The 19,319-nt window shown below is 45.3% G+C and overlaps 1 protein-coding gene across 2 annotated transcripts in view; it reads left to right on the plus strand.

The window, feature by feature from the left end:
• Positions 1–19,319, plus strand: part of PIK3R5 (phosphoinositide-3-kinase regulatory subunit 5) — a 147,928-nt gene that overhangs the window by 83,420 nt on the left and 45,189 nt on the right. For both annotated transcript variants that reach the window (XM_044296922.1, XM_044296923.1), the window contains exon 4: positions 18,975–19,043. In XM_044296922.1, the coding sequence (XP_044152857.1) occupies positions 18,975–19,043 (69 nt within the window). The remainder of the gene's footprint in view (positions 1–18,974; positions 19,044–19,319) is intronic.

The raw sequence follows: 19,319 nt of genomic DNA on the forward strand, positions 1-19,319 counted from the left end.
CAGGCAGAGGAGAGAGCTCCCGTAACAGAGGATCTGGCTTCATGTCAGCAGAGAATCAGTCTGCATGTCATAGCAGAGAATGAGGCTTCACGTCACCCACCACTGCAACAGTCAATTGTCATAAATTTAGGCCCAGCACCCAGGCAGAGGAGAGAGCTCCCGTAACAGAGGATCTGGCTTCATGTCAGCAGAGAATCAGTCTGCATGTCATAGCAGAGAATGAGGCTTCACGTCACCCACCACTGCAACAGTCCATTGGCATATATTTAGGCCTAGCACACAGGCAGAGCAGAGAGGTCCCGTAACAGACAATCTGGCTTCATGTCAGCAGAGAATTAGTCTGCATGTCATAGCAGAGAATGAGGCTTCACGTCACCCACCACTGCAACAGTCCATTGGCATATATTTAGGCCTAGCACACAGGCAGAGCAGAGAGGTCCCGTAACAGACAATCTGGCTTCATGTCAGCAGAGAATCAGTCTGCATGTCATAGCAGAGAATGAGGCTTCACGTCACCCACCACTGCAACAGTCCATTGGCATATATTTAGGCCTAGCACACAGGCAGAGCAGAGAGGTCCCGTAACAGACAATCTGGCTTCATGTCAGCAGAGAATCAGTCTGCATGTCATAGCAGAGAATGAGGCTTCACGTCACCCACCACTGCAACAGTCCATTGGCATATATTTAGGCCTAGCACACAGGCAGAGCAGAGAGGTCCCGTAACAGACAATCTGGCTTCATGACAGCAGAGAATTAGTCTGCATGTCATAGCAGAGAATGAGGCTTCACGTCAGCCACCACTGCAACAGTCCATTGGCATATATTTAGGCCCAGCACCCAGGCAGAGGAGAGAGGTCCCGTAACAGACAATCTGGCTTCATGTCAGCAGAGAATTAGTCTGCATGTCATAGCAGAGAATCAGGCTTCACGTCAGCCACCACTGCAACAGTCCATTGTCATAAATTTAGGCCCAGCACCCAGGCAGAGGAGAGAGGTCCCGTAACAGACAATCTGGCTTCATGTCAGCAGAGAATTAGTCTGCATGTCATAGCAGAGAATGAGGCTTCACGTCAGCCACCACTGCAACAGTCCATTGGCATATATTTAGGCCTAGCACACAGGCAGAGCAGAGAGGTCCCGTAACAGACAATCTGGCTTCATGACAGCAGAGAATCAGTCTGCATGTCATAGCAGAGAATCAGGCTTCACGTCAGCCACCACTGCAACAGTCCATTGTCATAAATTTAGGCCCAGCACCCAGGCAGAGGAGAGAGGTCCCGTAACAGACAATCTGGCTTCATGTCAGCAGAGAATTAGTCTGCATGTCATAGCAGAGAATGAGGCTTCACGTCAGCCACCACTGCAACAGTCCATTGGCATATATTTAGGCCTAGCACACAGGCAGAGCAGAGAGGTCCCGTAACAGACAATCTGGCTTCATGACAGCAGAGAATCAGTCTGCATGTCATAGCAGAGAATCAGGCTTCACGTCAGCCACCACTGCAACAGTCCATTGTCATAAATTTAGGCCCAGCACCCAGGCAGAGGAGAGAGGTCCCGTAACAGAGAATCTGGCTTCATGTCAGCAGAGAATCAGTCTTCATATCATAGCAGAGAATCAGGCTTCACGTCACCCACCACTGTAAGAGTCAATTTTCATAAATTTAGGCCCAGAACCCAGGCAGAGGAGAAAGGTCCCGTAACAGACAATCTGGCTTCATGTCAGCAGAGAATCAGTCTTCATATCATAGCAGAGAATCAGGCTTCACGTCACCCACCACTGCAACAGTCAATTTTCATAAATTTAGGCCCAGAACCCAGGCAGAGGAGAAAGGTCCCGTAACAGACAATCTGGCTTCATGTCAGCAGAGAATCAGTCTTCATATCATAGCAGAGAATCAGGCTTCACGTCACCCACCACTGCAACAGTCAATTTTCATAAATTTAGGCCCAGAACCCAGGCAGAGGAGAAAGGTCCCGTAACAGACAATCTGGCTTCATGTCAGCAGAGAATCAGTCTTCATATCATAGCAGAGAATCAGGCTTCACGTCACCCACCACTGCAACAGTCAATTTTCATAAATTTAGGCCCAGCACCCAGGCAGAGGAGAGAGGTCCCGTAACAGAGGATCTGGCTTCATGTCAGCAGAGAATCAGTCTGCATGTCATAGCAGAGAATCAGGCTTCACGTCACCCACCACTGCAACAGTCAATTGTCATAAATTTAGGCCCAGCACCCAGGCAGAGGAGAGAGCTCCCGTAACAGAGGATCTGGCTTCATGTCAGCAGAGAATCAGTCTGCATGTCATAGCAGAGAATGAGGCTTCACGTCACCCACCACTGCAACAGTCCATTGGCATATATTTAGGCCTAGCACACAGGCAGAGGAGAGGTTCATTCAACTTTGGGTAGCCTCGCAATATAATGGTAAAATGAAAATAAAAATAGGATTGAATGAGGAAGTGCCCTGGAGTCCAATAATATATGGTTATGGGGAGGTAGTTAATGTCTAATCTGGACAAGGGACGGACAGGTCCTGTGGGATCCATGCCTGGTTCATTTTTATGAACGTCAGCTTGTCCACATTGGCTGTAGACAGGCGGCTGCGTTTGTCTGTAATGACGCCCCCTGCCGTGCTGAATACACGTTCAGACAAAACGCTGGCTGCCGGGCAGGCCAGCACCTCCAAGGCATAAAAGGCTAGCTCTGGCCACGTGGACAATTTAGAGACCCAGAAGTTGAATGGGGCCGAACCATCAGTCAGTACGTGGAGGGGTGTGCACACGTACTGTTCCACCATGTTAGTGAAATGTTGCCTCCTGCTAACACGTTGCGTATCAGGTGGTGGTGCAGTTAGCTGTGGCGTGTTGACAAAAGTTTTCCACATCTCTGCCATGCTAACCCTGCCCTCAGAGGAGCTGGCCGTGACACAGCTGCCTTGGCGACCTCTTGCTCCTCCTCTGCCTTGGCCTTGGGCTTCCACTTGTTCCCCTGTGACATTTGGGAATGCTCTCAGTAGCGCGTCTACCAACGTGCGCTTGTACTCGCGCATCTTCCTATCACGCTCCAGTGCAGGAAGTAAGGTGGGCACATTGTCTTTGTAGCGTGGATCCAGCAGGGTGGCAACCCAGTAGTCCGCACAGGTTAAAATGTGGGCAACTCTGCTGTCGTTGCGCAGGCACTGCAGCATGTAGTCGCTCATGTGTGCCAGGCTGCCCAGGGGTAAGGACAAGCTGTCCTCTGTGGGAGGCGTATCGTCATCGTCCTGCCTTTCCCCCCAGCCACGCACCAGTGATGGACCCGAGCTGCGTTGGGTGCCACCCCGCTGTGACCATGCTTCATCCTCATCCTCCTCCACCTCCTCCTCATCCTCGTCCTCCTCGTCCTCCAGTAGTGGGCCCTGGCTGGCCACATTTGTACCTGGCCTCTGCTGTTGCAAAAAACCTCCCTCTGAGTCACTTCGAAGAGACTGGCCTGAAAGTGCTAAAAATGACCCCTCTTCCTCATCCTCCTCCTCCTCCTCCTGGGCCACCTCCTGTTCCATCATCGCCCTAAGTGTTTTCTCAAGGAGACATAGAAGTGGTATTGTAACGCTGATAACGGTGTCATCGCCACTGGCCATGTTGGTGGAGTACTCGAAACAGCGCAACAGGGCACACAGGTCTCGCATGGAGGCCCAGTCATTGGTGGTGAAGTGGTGCTGTTCTGTAGTGCGACTGACCCGTGCGTGCTGCAGCTGAAACTCCACTATGGCCTGCTGCTGCTCGCACAGTCTGTCCAGCATGTGCAAGGTGGAGTTCCACCTGGTGGGCACGTCGCATATGAGGCGGTGAGCGGGAAGGCCGAAGTTACGCTGTAGCGCAGACAGGCGAGCAGCGGCAGGATGTGAACGCCGGAAGCGCGAACAGACGGCCCGCACTTTATGCAGCAGCTCTGACATGTCGGGGTAGTTGTGAATGAACTTCTGCACCACCAAATTCAGCACATGCGCCAAGCAAGGGATGTGCGTCAAATTGGCTAGTCCCAGAGCTGCAACGAGATTTCGCCCATTATCACACACCACCAGGCCGGGCTTGAGGCTCACCGGCAGCAACCACTCGTCGGTCTGTTGTTCAATACCCCGCCACAACTCCTGTGCGGTGTGGGGCCTGTCCCCCAAACATATGAGTTTCAGAATGGCCTGCTGACGTTTACCCCGGGCTGTGCTGAAGTTGGTGGTGAAGGTGTGTGGCTGACTGGATGAGCAGGTGGAAGAAGAGGAGGAGGAAGCCGAGAAGGAGGAGGTGGCAACAGGAGGCAAAGAATGTTGCCCTGCGATCCTTGGCGGCGGCAGGACGTGCGCCAAACAGCTCTCCGCCTGGGGCCCAGCTGCCACTACATTTACCCAGTGTGCAGTTAGGGAGATATAGCGTCCCTGGCCGTGCTTACTGGTCCACGTATCTGTGGTTAGGTGGACCTTGCTACAGATGGCGTTGCGCAGTGCACACTTGATTTTATCGGATACTTGGTTGTGCAGGGAAGGCACGGCTCTCTTGGAGAAGTAGTGCCGGCTGGGAACAACATACTGTGGGACAGCAAGCGACATGAGCTGTTTGAAGCTGTCTGTGTCCACCAGCCTAAATGACAGCATTTCATAGGCCAGTAGTTTAGAAATGCTGGCATTCAGGGCCAGGGATCGAGGGTGGCTAGGTGGGAATTTACGCTTTCTATCAAATGTTTGTGAGATGGAGAGCTGAACGCTGGCGTGTGACATGGTTGAGACGCTTGGTGACGGAGGTGGTGGTGGTGGTGTTGGTGGTACATCCCCTGTTTGCTGGGCGGCAGGTGCCAACGTTCCTCCAGAGGCGGAGGAAGAGGCCGAGGCGGCAGCAGCAGAATAGGCCGAGGCGGCAGCAGCAGAAGAGGTAGCAGGGGGAGCCTGAGTGACTTCCTTGGTTTTAAGGTGTTTACTCCACTGCAGTTCATGCTTTGCATGCAGGTGCCTGGTCATGCAGGTTGTGCTCAGGTTCAGAACGTTAATGCCTCGCTTCAGGCTCTGATGGCACAGCGTGCAAACCACTCGGGTCTTGTCGTCAGCACATTGTTTGAAGAAGTGCCATGCCAGGGAACTCCTTGAAGCTGCCTTTGGGGTGCTCGGTCCCAGATGGCGGCGGTCAGTAGCAGGCGGAGTCTCTTGGCGGCGGGTGTTCTGCTTTTGCCCACTGCTCCCTCTTTTGCTACGCTGTTGGCTCGGTCTCACCACTGCCTCTTCCTCCGAACTGTGAAAGTCAGTGGCACGACCTTCATTCCATGTGGGGTCTAGGACCTCATCGTCCCCTGCATCGTCTTCCACCCAGTCTTGATCCCTGACCTCCTGTTCAGTCTGCACACTGCAGAAAGACGCAGCAGTTGGCACCTGTGTTTCGTCATCATCAGAGACATGCTGAGGTGGTATTCCCATGTCCTCATCATCAGGAAACATAAGTGGTTGTGCGTCAGTGCATTCTATGTCTTTCACCGCTGGGGAAGGGCTAGGTGGATGCCCTTGGGAAACCCTGCCAGCGGAGTCTTCAAACAGCATAAGAGACTGCTGCATAACTTGAGGCTGAGACAGTTTCCCTGGTATGCATGGGGGTGATGTGACAGACTGATGGGGTTGGTTTTCAGGCGCCATCTGTGCGCTTTCTGCAGAAGACTGGGTGGGAGATAATGTGAACGTGCTGGATCCACTGTCGGCCACCCAATTGACTAATGCCTGTACCTGCTCAGGCCTTACCATCCTTAGAACGGCATTGGGCCCCACCATATATCGCTGTAAATTCTGGCGGCTACTGGGACCTGAGGTAGTTGGTACACTAGGACGTGTGGATGTGGCAGAACGGCCACGTCCTCTCCCAGCACCAGAGGGTCCACTAACACCACCACGACCATGTCCACGTCCGCGTCCCTTACTAGATGTTTTTCTCATTGTTATGGTTCACCACAACAACAAATATATTATTTGGCCCAATGTATTGTATTCAAATTCAGCGGGATATAAATTTGAGGCCTAGTATTTAGGCGCTGGGTGACCGGTATGGATTTAGTGACAGAATTAGACTTGGAAATGCACAGAAGCGTGTGTGTGAAGTTATTCTGAATGACCCTATGTGCACCTTCAATATTATATACCCTTTTAGGGATAGATTTCAAATAGCTCTGATATAGCAGAAACCACTAAATTATGAAATTGCTAAATTGGGAATTGTACTTCAACCCAGAACAAAAAATTTGCTTTGACGGACACTAAATATCTTGCCCAGCAACAACAGTACAGCGGTGGGTAACGAGAGATTTAGAGGGATTTAAATTTGAGGCCTAGTATTTAGGCGCTGGGTCACCGGTATGGATTTAGTGACAGAATTAGACTTGGAAATGCACAGAAGCGTGTGTGTGAAGTTATTCTGAATGACCCTATGTGCACCTTCAATATTATATACCCTTTTAGGGATAGATTTCAAATAGCTCTGATATAGCAGAAACCACTAAATTATGAAATTGCTAAATTGGGAATTGTACTTCAACCCAGAACAAAAAATGTGCTTTGACGGACACTAAATATCTTGCCCAGCAACAACAGTACACCGGTGGGTAACGAGAGATTTAGAGGGAATTAAATTTGAGGCCTAGTATTTAGGCGCTGGGTCACCGGTATGGATTTAGTGACAGAATTAGACTTGGAAATGCACAGAAGCGTGTGTGTGAAGTTATTCTGAATGACCCTATGTGCACCTTCAATATTATATACCCTTTTAGGGATAGATTTCAAATAGCTCTGATATAGCAGAAACCACTAAATTATGAAATTGCTAAATTGGGAATTGTACTTCAACCCAGAACAAAAAATGTGCTTTGACGGACACTAAATATCTTGCCCAGCAACAACAGTACACCGGTGGGTAACGAGAGATTTAGAGGGAATTAAATTTGAGGCCTAGTATTTAGGCGCTGGGTCACCGGTATGGATTTAGTGACAGAATTAGACTTGGAAATGCACAGAAGCGTGTGTGTGAAGTTATTCTGAATGACCCTATGTGCACCTTCAATATTATATACCCTTTTAGGGATAGATTTCAAATAGCTCTGATATAGCAGAAACCACTAAATTATGAAATTGCTAAATTGGGAATTGTACTTCAACCCGGAACAAAAAATGTGCTTTGACGGACACTAAATATCTTGCCCAGCAACAACAGTACAGCGGTGGGTAACGAGAGATTTAGAGGTATTTAAATTTGAGGCCTAGTATTTAGGCGCTGGGTCACCGGTATGGATTTAGTGACAGAATTAGACTTGGAAATGCACAGAAGCGTGTGTGTGAAGTTATTCTGAATGACCCTATGTGCACCTTCAATATTATATACCCTTTTAGGGATAGATTTCAAATAGCTCTGATATAGCAGAAACCACTAAATTATGAAATTGCTAAATTGGGAATTGTACTTCAACCCAGAACAAAAAATGTGCTTTGACGGACACTAAATATCTTGCCCAGCAACAACAGTACAGTGGTGGGTAACGAGAGATTTAGAGGGATTTAAATTTGAGGCCTAGTATTTAGGCGCTGGGTCACCGGTATGGATTTAGTGACAGAATTAGACTTGGAAATGCACAGAAGCGTGTGTGTGAAGTTATTCTGAATGACCCTATGTGCACCTTCAATATTATATACCCTTTTAGGGATAGATTTCAAATAGCTCTGATATAGCAGAAACCACTAAATTATGAAATTGCTAAATTGGGAATTGTACTTCAACCCAGAACAAAAAATGTGCTTTGACGGACACTAAATATCTTGCCCAGCAACAACAGTACACCGGTGGGTAACGAGAGATTTAGAGGGAATTAAATTTGAGGCCTAGTATTTAGGCGCTGGGTCACCGGTATGGATTTAGTGACAGAATTAGACTTGGAAATGCACAGAAGCGTGTGTGTGAAGTTATTCTGAATGACCCTATGTGCACCTTCAATATTATATACCCTTTTAGGGATAGATTTCAAATAGCTCTGATATAGCAGAAACCACTAAATTATGAAATTGCTAAATTGGGAATTGTACTTCAACCCAGAACAAAAAATGTGCTTTGACGGACACTAAATATCTTGCCCAGCAACAACAGTACACCGGTGGGTAACGAGAGATTTAGAGGGAATTAAATTTGAGGCCTAGTATTTAGGCGCTGGGTCACCGGTATGGATTTAGTGACAGAATTAGACTTGGAAATGCACAGAAGCGTGTGTGTGAAGTTATTCTGAATGACCCTATGTGCACCTTCAATATTATATACCCTTTTAGGGATAGATTTCAAATAGCTCTGATATAGCAGAAACCACTAAATTATGAAATTGCTAAATTGGGAATTGTACTTCAACCCAGAACAAAAAATGTGCTTTGACGGACACTAAATATCTTGCCCAGCAACAACAGTACACCGGTGGGTAACGAGAGATTTAGAGGGAATTAAATTTGAGGCCTAGTATTTAGGCGCTGGGTCACCGGTATGGATTTAGTGACAGAATTAGACTTGGAAATGCACAGAAGCGTGTGTGTGAAGTTATTCTGAATGACCCTATGTGCACCTTCAATATTATATACCCTTTTAGGGATAGATTTCAAATAGCTCTGATATAGCAGAAACCACTAAATTATGAAATTGCTAAATTGGGAATTGTACTTCAACCCAGAACAAAAAATGTGCTTTGACGGACACTAAATATCTTGCCCAGCAACAACAGTACACCGGTGGGTAACGAGAGATTTAGAGGGAATTAAATTTGAGGCCTAGTATTTAGGCGCTGGGTCACCGGTATGGATTTAGTGACAGAATTAGACTTGGAAATGCACAGAAGCGGGTGTGTGTGAAGTTATTCTGAATGACCCTATGTGCACCTTCAATATTATATACCCTTTTAGGGATAGATTTCAAATAGCTCTGATATAGCAGAAACCACTAAATTATGAAATTGCTAAATTGGGAATTGTACTTCAACCCAGAACAAAAAATGTGCTTTGACGGACACTAAATATCTTGCCCAGCAACAACAGTACAGCGGTGGGTAACGAGAGATTTAGAGGGAATTAAATTTGAGGCCTAGTATTTAGGCGCTGGGTCACCGGTATGGATTTAGTGACAGAATTAGACTTGGAAATACACAGTAGCGGGTGTGTGTGAAGTTATTCTGAATGACCCTATGTGCACCTTCAATATTATATACCCTTTTTGGGATAGATTTCAAATAGCTCTGATATAGCAGGAACCACTAAATTATGAAATTGCTAAATTGGGAATTGTACTTCAACCCAGAACAAAAAATGTGCTTTGACGGGCACTAAATAACTTTCCCAGCTACAACAGGACAACGGTAACGAGAGATTTAGAGGGATTTAAATTTGAGGCCTAGTATTTAGGCGCTGGGTGACAGGTATGGGTTTAGTGACAGAATTAGACTTGGAAATACACAGTAGCGGGTGTGTGTGAAGTTATTCTGAATGACCCTATGTGCACCTTCAATATTATATACCCTTTTTGGGATAGATTTCAAATAGCTCTGATATAGCAGAAACCACTAAATTATGAAATTGCTAAATTGGGAATTGTACTTCAACCCAGAACAAAAAATGTGCTTTGACGGACACTAAATATCTTGCCCAGCAACAACAGTACAGCGGTGGGTAACGAGAGATTTAGAGGGAATTAAATTTGAGGCCTAGTATTTAGGCGCTGGGTCACCGGTATGGATTTAGTGACAGAATTAGACTTGGAAATACACAGTAGCGGGTGTGTGTGAAGTTACTCTGAATGACCCTATGTGCACCTTCAATATTATATACCCTTTTTGGGATAGATTTCAAAGAGCTCTGATATAGCAGGAACCACTAAATTATGAAATTGCTAAATTGGGAATTGTATTTCAACCCAGAACAAGAAATGTGCTTGAACGGACACTAAATAACTCGCCCAGCTACAGCACTAGGGACAGATTTAGCTGGATATAAATTTGAGGCCTAGTATTTAGGCGCTGGGTGACCGGTATGGATTTAGTGACAGAATTAGACTGGGATATGGCCAAAAAATGAACAGACTATTGCTGGTTAAATGCACTTGGTGTGACAGCTTCACCCTGATGTAGGCTTTAGCCAAAAAACAACCACACCATTGAGGGTTAAATGCACTTGGTGACAGGCGCAGCTTGCCCCTGATTTTGTATATGGCCAAAAAATGAACAGACTATTGCTGGTTAAATGCACTTGGTGTGACAGCTTCACCCTGATGTAGGCTTTAGCCAAAAAACAACCACACCATTGAGGGTTAAATGCACTTGGTGACAGGCGCAGCTTGCCCCTGATTTTGTATATGGCCAAAAAATGAACAGACTATTGCTGGTTAAATGCACTTGGTGTGACAGCTTCACCCTGATGTAGGCTTTAGCCAAAAAACAACCACACCATTGAGGGTTAAATGCACTTGGTGACAGGCGCAGCTTGCCCCTGATTTTGTATATGGCCAAAAAATGAACAGACTATTGCTGGTTAAATGCACTTGGTGTGACAGCTTCACCCTGATGTAGGCTTTAGCCAAAAAACAACCACACCATTGAGGGTTAAATGCACTTGGTCGCAGCTTGTGCTGGCGCACCACAAGACACAAAATGGCCGCCGATCACCCCAGAAAAATGAGACTGACAAACGGTCTGTGCAGCCTAAAAACAGTGAGCAATTGAGGATCAGCAGCTCAATGATCCACAGCTGCAGATCGATCAGTTAATCAAGTCCTTTGGAGGAGTTAATCTGCCTAATCTCGCCCTACTGTCGCAGCCGCAACCTCTCCCTACGCTAATCAGAGCAGAGTGACGGGCGGCGCTATGTGACTCCAGCTTAAATAGAGGCTGGGTCACATGGTGCTCTGGCCAATCACAGCCATGCCAATAGTAGGCATGGCTGTGATGGCCTCTTGGGGCAAGTAGTATGACGCTTGTTGATTGGCTGCTTTGCAGCCTTTCAAAAAGCGCCAAGAAAGCGTCACAAAAGCGCCAAGAAAGCGACGAACACCGAACCCGAACCCGGACTTTTACGAAAATGTCCGGGTTCGGGTCCGTGTCACGGACACCCCAAAATTCGGTACGAACCCGAACTATACAGTTCGAGTTCGCTCATCCCTACTCATAATCTTCTAAATAATCCCTCCCCTTCCATGCCAGCGGATCTACTCCCTTTCGCTACACGTCCAAATGCAAAACAAGTTGCCCCAATATGGCTCAAAGTGCGTAATTTTAGGACAGAGGAATTCCTAAGTATGTCTTCGGGTGACCTCGTGAGTGAGCACCCGCTGCATACCCTTATACAATCCTGTAATTTCCTGGATCTGATTGAGCTTAACTCAGTCTCTAAACCACTGATAGGTAATAACAGACATAAACCAACCCAGTCTTGGTTTGAGAAACTGTTAGCATCTGAGACCGTCCCTCGCAAGCTGATCTCCCTGTGCTACTTGGCCTTGGTTAGTCCCCGCTCTCCTGGAACGCCGCAATACGTGAGGCATTGGGCCGCTGAATTGGATGTAGAGCTGAGTGAGACTGACGTTATGCGCATACACGCGCATTCTCATGGTTTTTCTAGGTGCACTAGGATACAGGAACACACATATAAGGTCCTTACCCAGTGGTATCAGACCCCGAAGCAAATGTTTATTAGAGGTATGAGACAAGATGATAAATGTTGGAGGTGCCTAGAGGATACGGGCACTTTATTTCATATTTTATGGTTCTGCCCGAAGATTTGCCCATTCTGGGAGGGTGTCTTGTCCACTATTCAGGAAATAACACATGTAACTGTAGAGATACCTCCTACCCTTGTGCTTCTATGGCTCCCAACGCCCTCTTTCTCGCCCTCAAGAAAGTGCCTAACTACTCATTTACTCCAGGCGGCTAGATTACTCATCCCACAGCACTGGCTGCGCACTGAACCTCCCACTGTAGAGGCATGGCTGAATAAAGTGGATCATATATGTCGTATGGAGGAACTAGCGAGTTGGGAGGACAGGAATCACAATCAATATATGAAGCTCTGGACACCTTGGTTCATGTTCAGAGGGATCAAATAAACACTCTACACAAGTAGACGCTAGAAATGTAGTGGGGTAGACCTATGTTCGGGACGGCTGAGAGCAATCTGGGTACTAATCGCAAAGATTTTATGTGTGTAGCTATCACATTTTACCTGCGCTCACTGGTACATTTGGTGCGCTCGTCTATACTTGACATGCTTTGTATGTCTATGTAACATGGATAGGTTACGGTTTTTGTTTTCCCTCCCTATGATTTTCCCCCTCCCTCTTTCCCTACTTCCTTCTCTCCTCGTTCCCGACCTTAACTCCTGATACTTTCCACCCCCCTCTTCCCTCGACTCTTCTGTCTATATAATTGACTGTCATACCGCAATACTTTATGCATATTGAGTTACATATATGTCACTAGCGGTTAGTGAATGAGCAGCGGAATATGTCTATTCTACTCACGAATATATCTGACAGTATTTATGTGTTACCATCTGTATGCTAAAATTTAGTGTTGGGATATATGTCCTTAAGCTGTTAATACTACCGTGATATACTTTTGGTACTGTATACGCTGTGTCCTATTGTCTGAATCACTGTAAACCGTTGTGGTATGCATTTTTGATGTGATTTTCAATAAAAAGAAAATAGTCAAAGAATATAACTACTATAATACTGCTCCTATGTACAAAAATATAACTCCTAAAATACTGCTCCTATGTACAAAAATATAACTACTATAATACTGCTCCTATGTACATGAATATAACTACTATAATACTGCCTCATATGTACATGAATATAACTACTATAATACTGCTCCTATGTACAAGAATATAACTACTATAATACTGCTCCTATGTACATGAATATAACTACTATAATACTGCCTCATATGTACAAGAATATAACTACTATAATACTACTCCTGTGTACAAGTATATAACTACTATAATACTGCTCCTATGTACAAGAATATAACTACTATAATACTGCCTCCTATGTACAAGAATATAACTACTATAATACTGCTCCTATGTACAAGAATATAACTACTATAATACTGCTCCTATGTACAAGAATATAACTACTATAATACTGCTCCTATGTACAAGAATATAACTACTATAATACTGTTCCTATGTACAAGAATATAACTACTATAATACTGCCTCCTATGTACAAGAATATAACTACTATAATACTGCTCCTATGTACAAGAATATAACTACTATAATACTGCTCCTATGTACAAGAATATAACTACTATAATACTGCCTCCTATGTACAAGAATATAACTACTATAATACTGCCTCCTATGTACAAGAATATAACTACTATAATACTGCTCCTATGTACAAGAATATAACTACTATAATACTGCTCCTATGTACAAGAATATAACTACTATAATACTGCTCCTATGTACAAGAATATAACTACTATAGTACTGTTCCTATGTACAAGAATATAACTACTATAATACTGCCTCCTATGTACAAGAATATAACTACTATAATACTGCTCCTATGTACAAGAATATAACTACTATAATACTGCTCCTATGTACAGGAATATAACTACTATAATACTGCTCCTATGTACAGGAATATAACTACTATAATACTGCCTCCTATGTACAAGAATATAACTACTATAATACTGCTATGTACAAGAATATAACCACTATAATACTGCCCATTACTTTTTGTTTAGCACACATAATACACCTGCTTTACCTCTTATACAGCATTATCAGTGTATGATACTGTATGTCAGGTGCAGTTTTTCCCCTGAGGTTGATGGGAACCTGCAGTCAATGAAGGAACCTTATTCTCTAACATCTGCGCTGTGAATGGAAATTGGAGGGGAAGAGACATTGCTTCCTGAGTTTACTCTGCTGTCCAGATCGTGGCTGGCAACAATGGGCCCACAGGACAAACAAGGAGGACCAGGCAGGAAGAAGGTCCTTGTTCTCAAACTTTAAACTCACAACAAACAACATGGAGGTCATTAATCACGACAGGTGACATGAATTATCCCCCAGAGTCACCGCGTGTCCTGCACCTACACAATAGACCCTCTCAGCCCCTGTACTCCTCTATCCTATTATTGCTGCTTGTTTACATTTATTGTCATTTTAAGCCTTGTCATGAAGTAAATTCACACTGTCAGTCTCACACATACAAGGACTTATGGAAACAGGACGGACATGTCACATCTCCATTGTGTCGTACATACGAAGCATCAATATCGATCGTTCAGTCAGGTCTAGCGGTTATCATAGACTGATATGATGAATGCAGGATGGAGGGGCCACAGTAATATTCTACTAGTGTTAGGCCTCTTTCACACTTGCGTTGTCCGGATCCGGCGTGTACTCCACTTGCCGGAATTACACGCCGGATCCGGAAAAACGCAAGTGAACTGAAAGCATTTGAAGACGGATCCGTCTTCAAAATGCTTTCAGTGTTACTATGGCACCCAGGACGCTATTAAAGTCCTGGCAGCCATAGTAGTAGTGGGGAGCGGGGGAGCAGCATACTTACCATCCGTGCGGCTCCCGGGGCGCTCCAGAATGACGTCAGAGCGCCCCATGCGCATGGATCATGTGATCCATGCGATCACGTCATCCATGCGCCTGGGGCGCCCTGACATCACTCTGGAGCGCCCCGGGAGCCGCACGGACGGTAAGTATGCTGCTCCCCGCTCCCCACTACAGTTTACCATGGCTGCCAGGACTTTAGCGTCCCGGCAGCCATGGTAACCATTGAGAAAAAGCTAAACGTCGCATCCGGCAATGCGCCGAAACGACGTTTAGCTTAAGGCCGGATCCGGATCAATGCCTTTCAATGGGCATTCATTCCGGATCCGGCCTTGCGGCAAGTGTTCCGGATTTTTGGCCGGAGCAAAAAGCGCAGCATGCTGCAGTATTTGCTGCGGCCAAAAAACGTTCCGTTCCGGAACTGAAGACATCCTGGTGCATCCTGAAGGACGGACTGTCCATTCAGAATGCATTAGGAAAATCCTGATCAGTATTCTTCCGGCATAGAGCCCCGACGATGGAACTCTATGCCGGAAGACTAAAACGCAGGTGTGAAAGGGCCCTTACTACTCATACTATAGTCTATTGTGATAAATGACTTACAGTCCATTTGCTTTCGTTTTGTGAATTTTTATTATTTACACATTGTATTTTTATTTATTTTTTTACTTAGATTTTTATGGGTCTAAATCAGGGGTGCACAACGTTTTCTGGTTGGGGCCACATTGCCAGACTGAACCAATGACAAGGGCCGAAAATAATATTTAACAGGGTATTAACAACTGAAACTGCATTTATGCATCTAGTTACACTTCCAGGACTCCCATCTAATGGGAGAATACATGAAAAAGATATGTGAGTAGCCACAAGACATAGACATACATGTCTGATACCAGATGGTTGGGGACCATACAGAATGGTATCAAGGGCCGCAGGTTGTGCACACCTGGTCTAAATGAAGCAGGGGAGACAATCCATGTCTTCCCTGCACTTCTTATTAAAAAAAAGTGATCCAAGGACATATAGATCCATATAATGGGGGGTGGGCTTTACTAATCAAAATGCACCAGAAATCTAAAGCAATTTGCACCAAGAAAAATGTCTTGGAAGTCTTTGTTTGAATGGGGTGGCGCACACACGCTGTGTGTCTCTGCCCGACCTCCACTGTAATGATTTGTACTGATGTCATTATTTGAGTACAAATCATTACAGCTGAGTTCCGTCAGAGATATACAGCATTATAAATCACTATACTGCTGTGCAGTCTGGTCAGAGGAGCTAATACCATTTTGGAGTGTGTAAGGCCCCTTTCACACGGGCGTTGCGGGAAAATGTGCGGGTGCGTTGCGGGAACACCAGCGATTTTTCCGCTCGAGTGCAAAACATTGTAATGCGTTTTGCACTCGCGTGAGAAAAATCGCGCGTGTTTGGTACCCAAACCCGAACTTCTTCACAGAAGTTTGGGCTTGGGATCGGTGTTCTGTAGATTGTATTATTTTCCCTTATAACATGGTTATAAGGGAAAATAATAGCATTCTGAATACAGAATGCATAGTAAAATAGCGCTGGAAGGGTTAAAAATAAATAAAAAATAATTTAACTCACCTTAGTCCACTTGTTCACGTAGCCGGCATCTCCTTCTGTCTTCATCTTAGCTTTGTGTAGCAACAAGGACCTGTGGTGACGTCACTCCGGTTATCACATGATCCATCACCATGGTAAAAGATCATGTGATGGATCATGTGATGACTGTGACGTCACCAAAGGTCCTTGTTGCTACACAAAGCTAAGATGAAGACAGAAGGAGATGCCGGGCAGCGCGAACAAATGGACTAAGGTGAGTTAAATTTTTATTTTTTTAACCCCTCCAGCGCTATTTTACTATGCATTCTGTATTCAGAATGCTATTATTTTCCCTTATACCATGTTATAAGGGAAAATAACAATGATCGGGTCTCCATCTCGATCGTCTCCTAGCAACCGTGCATGAAAATCGCACCGCATCCGCACTTGCTTGCGGATGCTTGCAAATTTTATTGCAACCCCATTCACTTCTATGGGGCCTGCATTGCGTGGATTATCGCACCGCAACGCACAAAGAGGAGCATGCTGCGATTTTCACGCAGCGCACAAGTGATGCGTGAAAATCACCGCTCATGTGAACAGCCCCATAGAAATGAATAAGTCCGGATTCAGTGCAGGTGCAATGCGTTCAACTCACGCATCGCATCCGCGCGGAATACTCGCCCGTGTGAAAGGGGCCTAAGACTTTTTGATCACTTTTTTTTTTTTTTTTCGAGTGCTAAAGTGATGAAAAAATTGCGACATTCACCTCCATGAAACATTTTCTGTAGCTATAAGACAAGATTTCCACAATGCTGAGGAGGAATTTTGGACCATTCCCCTTGCAAAATCTGTGTCAGGTCATCAATATTTCTTAGATGCCTTATACCTTAGGGCCTGTTCACAGGGTGGATTTTGCCTCTGCAATATTCCGCTATGTATTAATTGGCTGAGATTGCCATGGTTTCCGCCGTGGTATTTAATTTTGTATTCTGCTTACCCCCTTGCGGTTTAGCCCTATTGCATGAAGTTAAACCGCCGGCTGACATGCCACGGCTTAAGAAACTCCCGTGAAACTCACATTCCAACTTCATCTCCTTTAGGCCTCATGCACACGACTGTTGTTGTGTCCCGTGTCCGTTGTTCCGTTTTCCGTGATTTTCTGCGGACCCATTGACCCATTGACTCAGCCAATGCACCGTTTGTCGTCCGTGATCCATGTTTCTAGTCCGTGAAAAAAATAAGACCTGTCCTATTTTTTTACGTACAACGGTTCGCGGACCCATTCAAGACAATGGGTCCATGAAAAAACATGGAGGCACACAAGATTGTCATCCGCGTCCGTTTATTTCCTATCATTTGCATGGAAAACTTGACTTTTTTTTTTACTTTCCTTCATGTCTCCAAAAATAAAGGAAGACACATAGAAACAAAAATGGACACGGATCACGGAACAACGGAACCCCTTTTTTGCGGACCGCAAAAAAATACTGTTGTGTGCATGAGGCCTTAGACCGCATGCACCCGACTGTATGTATTTTGCAGTCCGCAAATTGTGGATTTGCAAAAATACAGAGGCCATCTGTGTTGCATGTGCATTTTTTGTGGACCCATTACATCAATGAGTCCATGGTCCACATTTTGCAGCCAAGTATAGGCCATGTTCTATCTTTTTGCAGGATGGGGAGAGCACACAGACCATCCAATTTGCCCTATGCAGCCATACTGTATATCCTCTCTGCAAAACTAAGATGTCTGCAAAAGGTGGACCATGAACCTACTGAAGTCAACAGGTCCACAAAAAAATGTGGACGACACAAGGACCACATCTGTATCTGGTGGACTGCAAAACGGACACATACATAACATCAGTAGGGAGCACTGAGCTGTGAAGCACACACATTCTGAGAACTCCTTTGGGATCGTATAGTGATTTCCGTCACTCAGATTCTCCAATGCTGCCCTCAGAGCAGTTCTCAGAGTATGACATTCTCCTTGCTGGTGCTTCACCTAACCTCTTTTTTTGGAAATCAGTTGGGATCTCAACTCTACTGATCATATGGTCTATGAGACGGGACTAAAGAGAAATGGGAATTCCCCTATGAATGTGGAAAGCTGGTGGAAATGTTGTTTATTGTGCAGGGAAGGTGTTGTCCATCAGAGAATTCAGGGAACTGAAGGATGGCTTTAAAAACTTCATTAAAGGGGTTGTCCTACGAACAATATTCTACATTTTTCAAACCAGCACCTGTATCTGAATACTTTTGAAATTGCATGTAATTAAAAATTTAGCACAGCCACTGAGATATTCAATAAAATGTATCTGTATAGCGCCACCTGCTCTTTGTTCTTTTTCTTATTTCTTTGTCCTGCTCACTGAGATGGCCGCACATGCTCAGTTTCATCCTTCAACTGCCTCCTGAGCAGTGATAGGGAGACCATGGTCACGCCCCCTGAGCAGTGATAGGGAGACCATGGACACGCCCCCTGAGCTGTGATAGGTAGAGCACGGACACGCCCCCCTGAGCTGCAGCAGAAAAGACACTCCCCTTGAACTGTCAGCTTGATATAAATGTAGCAGAGCAATGAATGTGGAGATCTCTGGATCCATGTGAGGTACACGGCTGGTTCTAGCTTTGTTAGAAAGAGATTGTCATGTACTATATGATGTCTGATTTACATTTTTTCCATTAATCATGGGATAACCCCTTTAATCAGGCGCTGCTCATATCCCAAGCATCCATAACACCACTTTACTATTATTATTTAAAAAATACTTAATTTTTTTGCAGGCCCAGGAAAAATGCGAGTACGAGCTTCTCACGCCTTTGGCCTTGATGTTCCATTTTGCTGTTCTCCTGGTAAGCAATACGGGTATATAAGGAACTACAGTCAGTCAGATGCCATCTACGGCATCATAACCTCGCACTAGTAGTCAGATGTTCATTTGGCGCCATCTGCTGGTCACAACATAAAAGTACAATACATCGATGACAAGGATGACTTATAACACAAAACAACAAATAAAAATAAAGTTAAAAATATTCATTATGAAAAAAAAACTAAGGGTCCATTCAGACGTCTGTAGTGTTTTGCGGTCCGTAAAACACGGACACCGCATATCGCTAACGCTCCAT

The sequence above is a fragment of the Bufo gargarizans genome, chromosome 6 (genome assembly GCF_014858855.1).
Source record: "Bufo gargarizans isolate SCDJY-AF-19 chromosome 6, ASM1485885v1, whole genome shotgun sequence".
NCBI lineage: Eukaryota > Metazoa > Chordata > Amphibia > Anura > Bufonidae > Bufo > Bufo gargarizans.